Genomic DNA, 12,586 nt, shown 5'->3' with positions numbered 1-12,586 from the left:
TGAAATGTTTTATTTCAATCTGCATCTAGATCAGTATCTCAATGAAAAGAGTAATAACAGAAAACTACATTATGTAACAGTGTTTTTAGCATCCAGGTAAGTTTGACTGGATTCTGTTGACACTTTTGAGATATCCTACATAATAAACTGAGAATAAAATGGGACTGAAGTCTAAACCTCCATAAAGAGATAATGAAACTGAACCCCTCTTCTCATCTCTAATTTAGGGTTTTAAAGTATCCAGAACAAATCCACTAATATTGTATGAATGACAGTGTGAATCAGAACTGCAAAAGGAATTAAAAAAGAAAAACATCACATACTCAGGGGCGCTCCAAACAGCACAGTGTCCAACGATTTGAGATGCAACTTCTGCACATGGCTGCGATCCAGGATCTTCAGAATAGAGAGTGTCAGGGTGGTGTTCTTTACGGCGAGCCTGAGAGAGAACAGACACACGGTCATTTTACAGGAACAAGGAAGGAAGAGCAAAGAGTGTAATCCATTGAGGAATGTGTAATGTGACCCCTTAACAAATCTTCTAAATCCATCCACTCAAATTTAAAAACACCAATGGCCATTAGATACACTAATTTAAAATACATGTAATAAAGCAGACACTGACTGATCAGAATAGGGAATGTAATGACTTCTAAAGACAGTAATGTAAATGGGTTTTAATTGCTGGCACTAAAGAAGTTGCATCAAGTCAATTGTGTTGGCATCATTCCCACATTGTGCATCACTGTTGACTTGTCACAAATACACTTTGTAGTTTGAGTCTTATCCCTTTCATTGAATTATTAAATTCTCATTTCTTAGTACAAAAAGTCTCACCAGTCTTATATAAACCACAACATATTTGTGGCACATTTTTCATTTGGAGAAGATAGAAAAGTCAAGACATCCCTTACCTTGGCATGACACTCCCATTAAAATTCATCCTGCGAAAGGCGTCCACATATTGTGGCAGTTCCACGTAGCTGATGAGCCATTCCACCACCTCATCCACTGTCCAATTATACACTGAGGGGAAAAATACAAAAATAAAACATATAGTTACATTGCACATCGATTCTCATATATCCAATACCTGCAGAATTCAGTAGTGATAAAGCTACAATATGTCTCCTGATTAAACAGCTAACTTGTATCTGTAATGATGTTTGAGGGTGTTCACATCTATATGGAGTGAACTATGTACTTGTAGACCTGAAGCTTTTTGGCCTCTCATTTTAGAACAGTGACCCTAGACAAATCAGAAAGAGCAATTAAGAAGTTGTTCTTGGGACCAAGCAGTCAGTCAGCTGACCTCAGTCCAACTGATCATGTGTTTCACTTGCTTAAGAAGTGACTGAAAAAACAGAGAGAATTGAAGATGGCAGCAGTACAGGCCAACCAGAGCATCACCAGGGAAGATACTAGGGCTGCACCATTTTGAAAAAAAATCTAATTGGGATTATTTTTTGACTGATATTGCAATTGTGATATGATTTGCGATATTATAGGGAATGATTCTTTTTAAATTTAAACATTAAAATGATTATGGTGTGATATTTACAAGGACCTGTACCAAACAAAGATGTTTTCTTAAGCCTGTAGAATATGAGGCGTAGGCCAGGAATCTCTGCACCACAACAACATTCATTTTAAAATGGTATTTTGACACACATTTCACCTTTAACAAATATTGCGATTTCCCCCTCATCCTGCGATTTGAAAATTGCAGTAGGCCATATTTCAATTTTGGTCAAATTAATTGTGCAGCCCTAGAAGATACCAAGCATCTGCTAACGTCTTTAGGTAGTGCACTTCATGCAACCAGTGATTACAAAAACCAACAAATATTAAATATGATAACTGTAGCAAAGGTTGTGTTAACTTGTCCAAATACTGTCCATCTCTTAATGTCCCTTTTCTATCTACACTGATCTGAAATGAATGTAAACACCTTCAAATTAAAGCTGAGAGTCAGCTCTGACCTCATAGATATTGTTTGATTTTAAACCCAATGTTCAGAGCCAAAACAACAACAACGGGTGACTATCATTACACCTTTTAACTGCACTGTATATACAGCTTGACACATGAGACATATTATATGACTACGTGCAGCCGGATCCTGAATGATCTATGAGGAATCCTATAGCATAGCATACATTGGCTTGCCCACAGTAATAACTGGGGAAGGAGAATACACTCCCCAGCTCCTGGCAGAGCGTCAACAATGTGGGCTGACTGTGTTAATGTGTTGTTCTCTTGAACAAAAACCCAGATTCCTGGCTCCGAACCTCCAGAGACTTGTCAAGAAAACTGCAATGCAGGATGAGTCAGTACAATGAGCAAAAAAAAGGGGGAAAAAAAGGCAGCCAGAAAGGCTGTGAAACGACATGCGTGCCAGATACAGCACATGAACAGTGCTCTCAAAGAGTACAAGATAGCCCAGCCAAACAGATAGACAGAAGGAGGTGAGAGTGTGGATGTGAATTTTGTGCTGACAGAGTCAATGACGTCCCGCTCTGCCACTGGCTGGAGCTGATAAGTAGACTGCACTTTGCTTGACATGCCATCTGATCAACTGCCTTGCTCCTTTGTTGGGCGAGTGAGAAGGTCAAGCAGGGGTAACTTGTGACAATTTGTGACACAAGGAGAAACACACACTCTAATTTAGTGGCTATTTAACACACTAGACCGACAATCAGAGTCACAAGGAGTGTTTCTACGTCCAATATCATACCGTCGGTAATGGCAGAGCGTATCGATGTGGAACATAGTGCGCAAAACAATGTTCATGCAGCCTACAACTCTACAACTGTATGTGCAGACACTGCTGTTGTCTGCACATACAGTACAGCAGAGACCAGCACTGCATGTACAGGGGGGGTGGGGGGGGCAGTACCTTCAGAGCCCTTCCATGCATTCCACAAGTCCTCCACACTGATGAACTGGTCATCCCCGTGGAAGCTGTTATGCTTGGCCTTGGGGTCGTGGTAGTTTAGATCTTCTCTCAGGAACTGCAGAATGACAAGGAGTAGTGGTTACAAAGAATCCAACTTCAAAAGTAGTTATAACACTTGACAGGATTCAATCTTACAAATTGTCTTTTGTGAGAAAACTACATTTCTAGCTCCATTACTGACACAATCAGCAAACAGAACTTTAGTTAGCTTAGTTTGACCAACGCTGCAATGAAGAATTTGAGTGTACCACTCAGTGAAATGTTTTGGGTTTTCCCTTTCACCTAATTCAGGAATTAATGCCCACATACTAAACAGCACAGACCACAGACCATACTTCTAAGTGGGGGTTGGTTGAATAAAATGTATGAATTAGGGCTGTCACCTACGCTAAATTTTGGCGAGGAAAAACTGGCATTGCCATTTTCAAAGGAGTCCCCTGACCTCTGACCAAAAGATATGTGAATGTAAATGGGTTCTATGGGTACCCACGAGTCTCCCCTTTACAGACATGCCCACTTTATGATAATCACATGCAGTTTGGGGTCAAGTCATAGTCAAGTCAGTACACTGACACACTGACCCTTTAAGGTACATTTTGAACAGATAAAAAATGTGTAATTAATTTGTGATTAACCACACATAACTATGGACAATCATGCGACTAATGGTGAATAAATATTTTAATCAATTGACAGTCCTGGTATGAATAGCTGGAGGACAAATACATTTTCAAATGGCGTTGGAAATTTGCTGTCGATGGGTTTGGATGACACTGTGACTGGTTTCACTACTGTGGTATTTATGACCCCCACAAAAAAAGAAAATGCAATTCACACTGAAAAACAATAATGCAATAAAACACTGAACCTGGAAAATGACTAAGATTTTCCACTAACAATATAATGGTCACGAACATGACAGAACTTTCTCCTCACTCGTGTTAATAGTTATTCTGTGTTGATCACCAATACCTAAAAGCCAGACGGTGATGTTATTAAAGACCAACAGAGCTATGAACATCAAATAGGATAGGTTTTGTTATCAAATGGGACCCATTCACAACAAAAAAACATTAACTGCTTTTATCATTTTTAGACCAGCCACTTGTCCGTTACGTGGGTAAATTACCTTGAGTGTTTAACACAAATGTTCTGAGAGTCAAATATTCAATCTTTTCAATTTTAGCTGGTGACTGGTGGCTGAAATAAGTGAGGCTGATGGCAGATTTCAGGAGCTATAGCCAATTGATTAGCTGTCTTGATGGTTATGTAATAGTACAACATTTAGGGAAATATTCTTATTTGCTCTCCTGCTGAGTCTTGCCGCAACTTCTCACGTAAAAATGCATAGTATTTTTTTGCCTGAAGTCTTTTCTTCACTGTGAGGTTGCCAGGCAACCGGCGTAGACTCCAGGAAGTTACTGCTCCCAGCCAGTAGTCTGTCACTTGATCCCCAGTAAAACCGCATTTTTACGCTACGTTTTTTTTTTGTAGAAATGAATCAAATGAGATACATGTATAACGTGTGAATTAGTGAGCTTTAGAGGTGCTGGTAGAGCAGGAAGAGCCAGGCTCGTCGTTTCCTGTTTCTAGTCTTTATGTTGGTCTAAGCCAACTGGCTGCTGATGGTAGCCTTTCCCACAATGTTGAACTTTTCCTTTAACTACACTCAAACATGTACCTAGCTACAAGTTGAACATAATAAACATTATGTTGGTGAGTTATGATGGGGATATGACATTTGACCAGCCAAAGACATGATATTTCCTATAATAAAATAATGTATTTTTTTTTTATTGTTAAGGGTAGTATAAACAAGAAAAGTCTCAGAATTACTTCTTGGTATCTCCATTTGAAAATGAGAACCTTGCATGCTGTACACAAGCCACCATGGTACACAGAAAAATGGCACCTAAATCCAAATTTTTGCACTCTGAATCCCATTTTCGCCCCCATTGCAGTGGTCAACTATTGGCCAATGGAACCACACTACTGGTTGCCCACTATATTGTAGGCTAACTCAGTCACATGCATAACAACTTGCACTCCCACAAAAGCCAACTCATGCAACATGGGTGGAATATGCAATAAGTCATGATGCCTTTCTTTCTTGATAGATTTGTGTGGGAGGATTTCACGACAGGGTAGAGAGATGTCTACACTGCGGGTGAAATATCATGCTACTGACAGTATATTCAATAGAAAATTAGCAGGACCTGTATAATATGGCCACGTCCCGAAGCGTTTTCTTAATAGCCAGGTGCAGACTTTGATCTTGGTCATAAAGAAATCAGCCTTCCTCTCTATTTAATCACTGTATGATAACAGGAAGTCGGACTACTGTCTTGAAGTGCTCTTAATCGTTTTGAGCTTTCTATTTCTCGGCTTAAAGCCACTACAGATGCTCACTGTACTGCACTCGATACTTTGCCTTTGGGGTATTTGCATGCCAAGTGCCTCTTCTAAAAGCAGAAACGGCTTTGGTCTGGCCTCAACCACATGCTGGACCAAAGTGAAATGAGGCTCCAGAGGAGGCCTCCTCAAGGCCACATCATAGAGTTTAGACTAGAGCTCAGGATGTCTTTAAGGCACCAGTGATGTCTGAGAAGTAACACTCGACTTCTGATAAACAGCTGTAACTGTTTATACTGTGCTTTCGTTATGTGCAGCTAACACTATTCGTCAAGCATTTCAAAACTACAAACCACATAGTCTGATCAAAGGTACACTAATATTCTTTGTTATATTGCGTTTGTACAAAGGTGTCAAAAAAAAACATGCACGCCAGTTACAACCACACTTAATGTGAATTAGGTTAATTAGTGACAAAAACTTCAGTAAAAAAGGGCACTGGAGCGCCAACAGGACAAATCCTCCAGTTACTCAGAGTGAATTAAGGACATTACAGGGCTATGATTAACTGACCATCTTAGCAGTAAATCCTACGACGAGTCAGACGACAGAGGATTATGATAATGACACCTGTAAGCCTCTTCAGACAGAATGAAGACCACCTCTGTGACTGTACAAACCAGAATACCCCCTTCAACAGAGCATCAGCTCCTGTTGATGAGGAGTTTTTAGGCTGATACTTACGCCGTCTGTCTCTGACACGTCTACATTGCCGTTTGCGTCATCATCCATCTGCTTGTGGATACTACGGATAGCCTCGTAGCTGAGAACTCCATTCTCGTCCTTGCATAGTGGTTCATCGATGCGACAAAGATCTGGTGGAGAAACAGAGACATGATGGTGTTAACAGACAACTTTGAAACTCATGGCTACTGCTAGTACAACAACAAAGATGACAAAAGCCAGAATTGCAGTTGCAGTTTACATCCATGTCTGTAAATGTCATCACTTCATCAATTTATTCTATTAGACATTTGTTTGAAACTGTCATAATTAGTATACAAATACTTGAGTTATGGCCAAAAATGGGTATTGTGAGGTCACAGTGACCTTGACCTTTGACCACCAAATCTAATCAGTTCATCCTTGAGTCCAAGAGGACATTTGTGCCAAATTTGAAGAAATTCCCTCAAGGAGTTCCTGATAGGGATGCTAATTTTGAAAAATGTTCTTAACATAACCGACCCTCATTAACCGATTATTAACCGTTAACCGACAAGATTTGTGCCCAACATGCAGCGGTGAGCAAGTTGCAGTGTATGAGCACAACAGACAACGGAGTCCCCAGTTCACCCGTCAGGAGAGTAGCAGCTACGATGCTGCGTGTAGTGTCGAGGACACTAACCCTTTCCCAGTAAAAGTCTCCACCGCACATTTAGTTTAGTTTAGCAGGTTGTCAACTGTGTGTCTGCCCGGCGTCACTTTAGAGAGTATCCGACAAACAGTGTGTGTATTTGTGCTACGTTAGCAGCTCTAGCATTGCCGGAGGCTTCGTGCTCGCCGCCGCCGCCACACACAGAGTCTGTCAGCGGGGCGTAACTTTAACGAGTTAAAATAGGATTTTACAGAGCATTTTGGTTTCATTTTAGTTACCTTGATTCTTGAAAACACCATTAAGTCTTTGAAACTTTTTGTAGTTTATTTCCCTATGGTACTTGCTCTATCATCTGGAGTCTCCAAACAACCAAAACCATTCCCAAACTTGCATGTGTCTTACAAGTGAGCAGTACCAACAGTGTGAATGAACACGGTTCAAAAGATGTTTGAAGGAAATCCTAGTCATGGTCCTTCCTGTTGCTGTGCAATATTACAGAAAACCATAGTAAGTCAGAAGTTTTTAGATTTCAGCACCAAACGTGCAATTTTAGCAATGTCAGAAACGTCCAATACGTTTTTCAATTAAAAATAGACAACCAGGCCTGTAAAGACAGATCAATTAAAAAAAAAAAGACACATTTTGAAGCATTGAAGTGATAATTTACTCCAAGTATTGATTTTAGCTCAAAGCTACAATAGCTCTCTTAACTTCAACTAATCCGTGATGGCCATAAAAGGTCATGACTTTAAACCTTTTGTGCTTTTTGCAGAAAAATCTGAATACAAAGTCCCCGGTTGGATTGCCCTCACTCACCCTTTCTATCTAGCTAATATAACTGAACTGCAAAATTCCTTGGCTGAAGACAAAGCCTTGTTTATGTAAAGCCTTTCACTCAATGTGCGGATGTTACCATGAAGCCAGATACCATGACTGTCAGACCTACTGTGTAGACCAAAAACAGGCCATGTCCCAAGGCAAATAGCTTTTAATAATAATGGGCTTTCAGCTGTTGTTGTTTTAATCTATTGTGTAGAGCTCCACAATTAATTGTGTATAAATCAGAAATGTATGTTTCCATTATAAATGATCATGCAATTTAGCAGTCTGTAAATTATCCAGTGAAGCCTGTCTGCCCTCTGTTCCCTCTCCTTCCTGAGGGATTAGAGATCATCTGCCATAGATCAAAGATAATGCCGCCACTCCCACTGAGAGGAAACCTTATTTGGCATGTACTGTAGACACGGGAGTTGTGTGAAAGGGCATGGCAGGCTACCTGTAATAATAACAGTAAGTTTAAACGTGAATTTGAATTCAAAGCAGCATGGGTGAAGTGAATTCACAAGAAATACTATCCCTGAAACCTTCAGAAGTGTAGATTTTATTCAATTTAATTTAAGTCTGTCCGTCTGCTGAAAAAATGAGTCTAGTGTTGCCAACTCTTTTCAAATGAAAGTAACTAGCAGCACTAGCTCCTAAAGTCCCTAAATCTAGCATGAAAGTCACCAAGTCAGTAACACTGACAGTCCGTCGCTTCAGGCCCCCCTCCAAAGCCACTCCCCCAAAATTATAATTATGAACGTAAACATATCATAATGAACGTGAATGGCAAACATGGCTATTGTTAGTACTCACAGCTGTCGAGCTAGCAGTCTTCGATGACGCACAATGAGTGCATAGGTAGATAGACAGGCAGGCAGGCAGGCAGGTAGCAATCACTCAGCCCAAATGAAATGATTGGACAGGATTATTACAGTACTGCGAGGCTGCGACAGCCACAGATACGGAATTGTTTTTTCAGAGCATTTGATTTAGTGATTGCTGTCGGGATGTAATGAGAATTTCAATACAACAAAAATGTTTCTAAAATCCAAACCTGCCTTTAATACTTGGATAAAAAAAATCCCAGACAGACGTTTTATATGTTGCCTACATCATCCTCACAACAATATGGTGCAGCAGTATAAAAAATAAATAAATAAAAAAATCAACCTTTCATAAATGGCTGAGCTCATGTCCATATATCTCAATTGATACTGCCTCATCATTAATTATTCACCCACACAACAGTACGTAATCAACTGCCGGCATTTGGTTTGCATTGAGCTGGCATTTACAGTGTAATGCCCCCTCCCACGGATCAATGTATCATACCAATCCATGTTCTCTTTATTCCCAGAACCATATGTAATGACAGGTTGGCTCAGCGGTTAGAGAGATAAAACAGAGAGTAAACTATGTCACAGATTAATCTCCTCAACGGTCTCTGTGTCCATGAATGTGTCCATGAACTGTTTCATAGTTGGCAAATTGTGCCTTATATTTTTCTACATGAGCAAGGAAGGCTTGATGCACAACGTACACTTCCGTGTTGTGAAAAGTTAATTTTTGAGCCAAAGTATGCAAGCATTCAGCTTCAGAAAACCTGCAAAGCCACATACCAAAAAGGCAATTCCTCTCACTCATTCCCACTCACCATGTTAAACAAAGAATGACAGTTAGCCTAGTGAGAGTCTACCACCTGCAACACTCTCATACGCCCAACATGGCCCTCTTCCTCATTTGGCTTGCAAACCTCTGGACACTCAAGATAAGATATTTACATACCAGTCAGACTGCCTTTTTTAAGAGCTCAAGTTACGCAAGTCATTCTGTGTGCCTGCATGTAGATGAAGAACACACTCCGTAACTTTGCGGCTTCATAACTGCAGCAGTTACGATGTCCTACTATTTTTTCCCACACTTTGGCCTCTTGGGACATGTGACACACAGTAAAAGTGCACTTCAAACACAAAATGTGTATGAGTAACTTGGACAATGTGTCAACATTTCCTGTTTAACCGCACTGTTCAGCAGTCCTAATAAAAAGATCACAACTGAGCAAGTTTGTAGTATTGGGTCTTTGCCAAATTGCTGCTAAAGAAATATATATACAGTTATGCCTTTTGTAAACAGATATACATTCTTACACTAGCACACTTCAAAAAACCCTGAGTCATGGTATGTCATAACTGGCAAATACTTATCCCGAGTAGACTCAGGTTTCACAGTTTACGGTCCGTTTTGTAGTCTAAAAATAGGCTTGACAGATGCAAGCACTGTTATCATTCATGTGAAATCACTTCATGGATAGAGGCAAGAGATTATCCCAGTGATTGAGGACCTCATCTAACAAGATTAGTATTTTTACAAGAGGAGCTTGTTAAATTCACTCAACATGTTTGAGCTTGAAATCAAATATTCCTGCTGTATAATGTAATGCAGTAAGTCACTGCAGGAGTATGCTGTTATTAGAGGCTCCCATTGCCTTTAACGTGCGAGTCTACACATTAGGTTTTAGAGTTCAGAATGTTTGTGATGATAAGAAGTGCAAATCAATGATATGAGTGTCTACATAATATCATTATGGAGTCCTCTGTAGTACTACACATTTAATAATTTAATGATTGCATAGACCTGTGCTAGGCCAATGTTTGTCTACATTTAAACAATTAAAGTGTAATAAAGAATAATAATTTATGTTATATGGATGCACAGATACCAAATCGGCTATCGGGCCGATACTGACTCAAATAGCTGGATCGGATATCGGTGACAAATATATACTGTAATTTTATTTCCAGTTTATGTTTTGACCAATTTGTTGCGGCATTAAAAAGGTTTACACTTGAACTGTAAATCCTGTTAATTTTGAAGATTTTTTTTTACCAAGTTGCTGGTGTACAATTTATTATTTTAATAATAAAGACCAATTAAATAAATGTATATCTATGTATGTATTGGTCACATTTTGTCTTACAAAGTTAGGAAAGCATTGTTTAAGTCAAGAAGACACATTAAAGAATAATCCCAGTGACTTCCACACTATTATTATTATTATTTAATTAAACACTGGTATCTGATTGGTACTCAGTATCGGCTGAAACCCAAAGCCCAGGCATCGCTATCAGTATATATATATATATATATATATATATATATATAAATATAAATATAAATATATATAAATATATATAAGTTGGATCGGTGCATCCCTATTATGTTATAAATATTGTACAGCCAAATGTTGGGAAATACTTAAAATGTATTGATTCTAATTTATGATTTAATGGAAATAATTTAACATGTTGAATAGTACTACCTGATTCAGAAACTACTACAGTGGCTGGATCTGACTTGGAGGACAGGACTAAATGGAGAATGCCAGCTGGACTATTCTCAGCATAGCTACATAGTGCCGGCACAATCACAAAGATGTGGCATGAACAGTAATAATCCAACTGCCAATTTATAGTGTGTGTCGTCTTAGTTTAGCAGGTTGATAAAAATAGACTACTGTATTAAAATGCTACAAGAAATGAATGCCATGATTGATCACTCACCTGACATCCCATTTTCAACAATCTGACTGTCCGGTGTAGGTGAACTTGGTTTTTCAGTCCAACTTTCTCCAACGAGACACAGACACAATATCCACAAGGACATCAATTTGTTGAACTCCATGACTGGTGTGTGCTGAGGAAAAGACAGCAGACTCATGAGACCCTTGATCATTCATCAGTCTGTCTAGGTTAATCAATTAAACATCGCTCAGCATTAAAACAATGCATCTACTTTGTCTCTTAGAACACATGACACCTGAGCGAGGAGAGGAAACGGCATTAATCGGCTTACAGCACACCAGGAAACATGGTTAGTTACTGAAAGATCTGCTGCGGACACATGCTAGCATTCCTCATGTCTAGATAGATAGATAGAGAGATAGAGAGATAGATAGTCTACCTCTTCTTCCTCAATGAATGAACGGATCGTTATATTGCTAACACCTGGCTGTCGCTGAGTCAGTCTTTAAAGCCCTCTGTTGTCCGTTTAGCTGGGCTTTGGGCTTCTTCACGGCATGTTTGCAAACACATGTACCTTCAGGGAGAAGAATAATGAGCTGGGGTTAAAGCAGGCTACCAGCAGTCTGGTGGGAGGAGGTCTGACCAGACCCGACTAGCTAGCTACACATGTCGGCTAACTAGGAAATGAAGTGAAATATCCAACAAAGGAGGAGTAACCAGTAACATGACAGAGCCCTCACACTCACACTAACGCTTCCGTGTTTTCTTCACATGTCGGTGTCGGCTGACTGCATTCTCTACAGCGGAGCAGCCAGCAGCCACCGCTGCGTCTAGCTAACAACACACCGCAGCAGTAATAAAGAGCAGTGCAAGGTAATGTTAGCTCGGCCATATGTCTAAAGTTACCTGTGATGTCTGAGAGGCAGCAGATGATCAGTCTCAGCTCTGTGTGAGCATCGCAGCAGACTGCTGGTCAGCCGCAGTTGAAGCACAGAGAAGTCCACCTCCTGAAGGAAGGTCTCGGTCTTTCCCCCGACAGACCGAGACTGGACCAAGACTACTGGACCCAAAAAGCCGCAGAATGTGGTTGACAGTTGGCTTGTCTTCCTCTACACCACGTAGTCACTGGTTATTACCGGGAGGTGTCGCCCCCTAACGTCCGGAGTGTGTACTGAATATATTAATGTAAACTGCTGAGGTGCGCCATCTAGCGGCTAGTTGAAGCCTCCACACTGTGACGCAGCAGGGCCCTTTCATGGATGTATTAAGGCCCTTCATGTTAAAGAACAATTAGACAATGGATTTCCAGCAGAAAAAGCGTTTGTATGCTGAAAGCTGAAATAAGTTGTAAAGAATTACTGAAAATGCAGAAGAAATAACTGGAAAAGAGGGATTGTCAAGTCAAGTCAATTTTATTTGTATAGCCCAAAATCACAAATCACAAATGTGCCTCAGGGGGCTTTACAATCTGTGAGTCATTCTATAACTACGGGTACATTTCATATCAACCAAAAAGTGAAGAAATCTGTTTTCTTTTTTGATAAATAATTTAGTTGT

The 12,586-nt window shown here is 39.9% G+C and overlaps 1 protein-coding gene across 12 annotated transcripts in view; it reads right to left on the bottom strand.

Moving 5' to 3' along the window:
• Positions 1-12,156, bottom strand: part of stim1a (stromal interaction molecule 1a) — a 31,968-nt gene extending 19,812 nt beyond the window's left edge. For 7 of the 12 annotated variants that reach the window (XM_074640468.1, XM_074640473.1, XM_074640472.1 and 4 more), the window contains exons 1-6: positions 11,936-12,156; positions 11,069-11,201; positions 6,056-6,186; positions 2,900-3,014; positions 915-1,026; positions 324-439 (exon numbers count right to left, since the gene is read on the bottom strand). In XM_074640468.1, the coding sequence (XP_074496569.1) occupies positions 324-439; positions 915-1,026; positions 2,900-3,014; positions 6,056-6,186; positions 11,069-11,189 (595 nt within the window). In that variant the 5' untranslated portion in view covers positions 11,190-11,201; positions 11,936-12,156. Of the gene's footprint in view, positions 1-323; positions 440-914; positions 1,027-2,899; positions 3,015-6,055; positions 6,187-11,068; positions 11,202-11,468; positions 11,610-11,935 lie in introns of those variants that run through there. The other 5 variants (XM_074640470.1, XM_074640477.1, XM_074640469.1 and 2 more) reach the window with 3 other exon arrangements.
• Positions 12,157-12,586: the final 430 nt, after the last annotated feature.

Source organism: Sebastes fasciatus, chromosome 7 (assembly GCF_043250625.1).
Source record: "Sebastes fasciatus isolate fSebFas1 chromosome 7, fSebFas1.pri, whole genome shotgun sequence".
Classification (NCBI taxonomy): domain Eukaryota; kingdom Metazoa; phylum Chordata; class Actinopteri; order Perciformes; family Sebastidae; genus Sebastes; species Sebastes fasciatus.
This window is presented reverse-complemented; position numbering and strand designations above follow the sequence as displayed.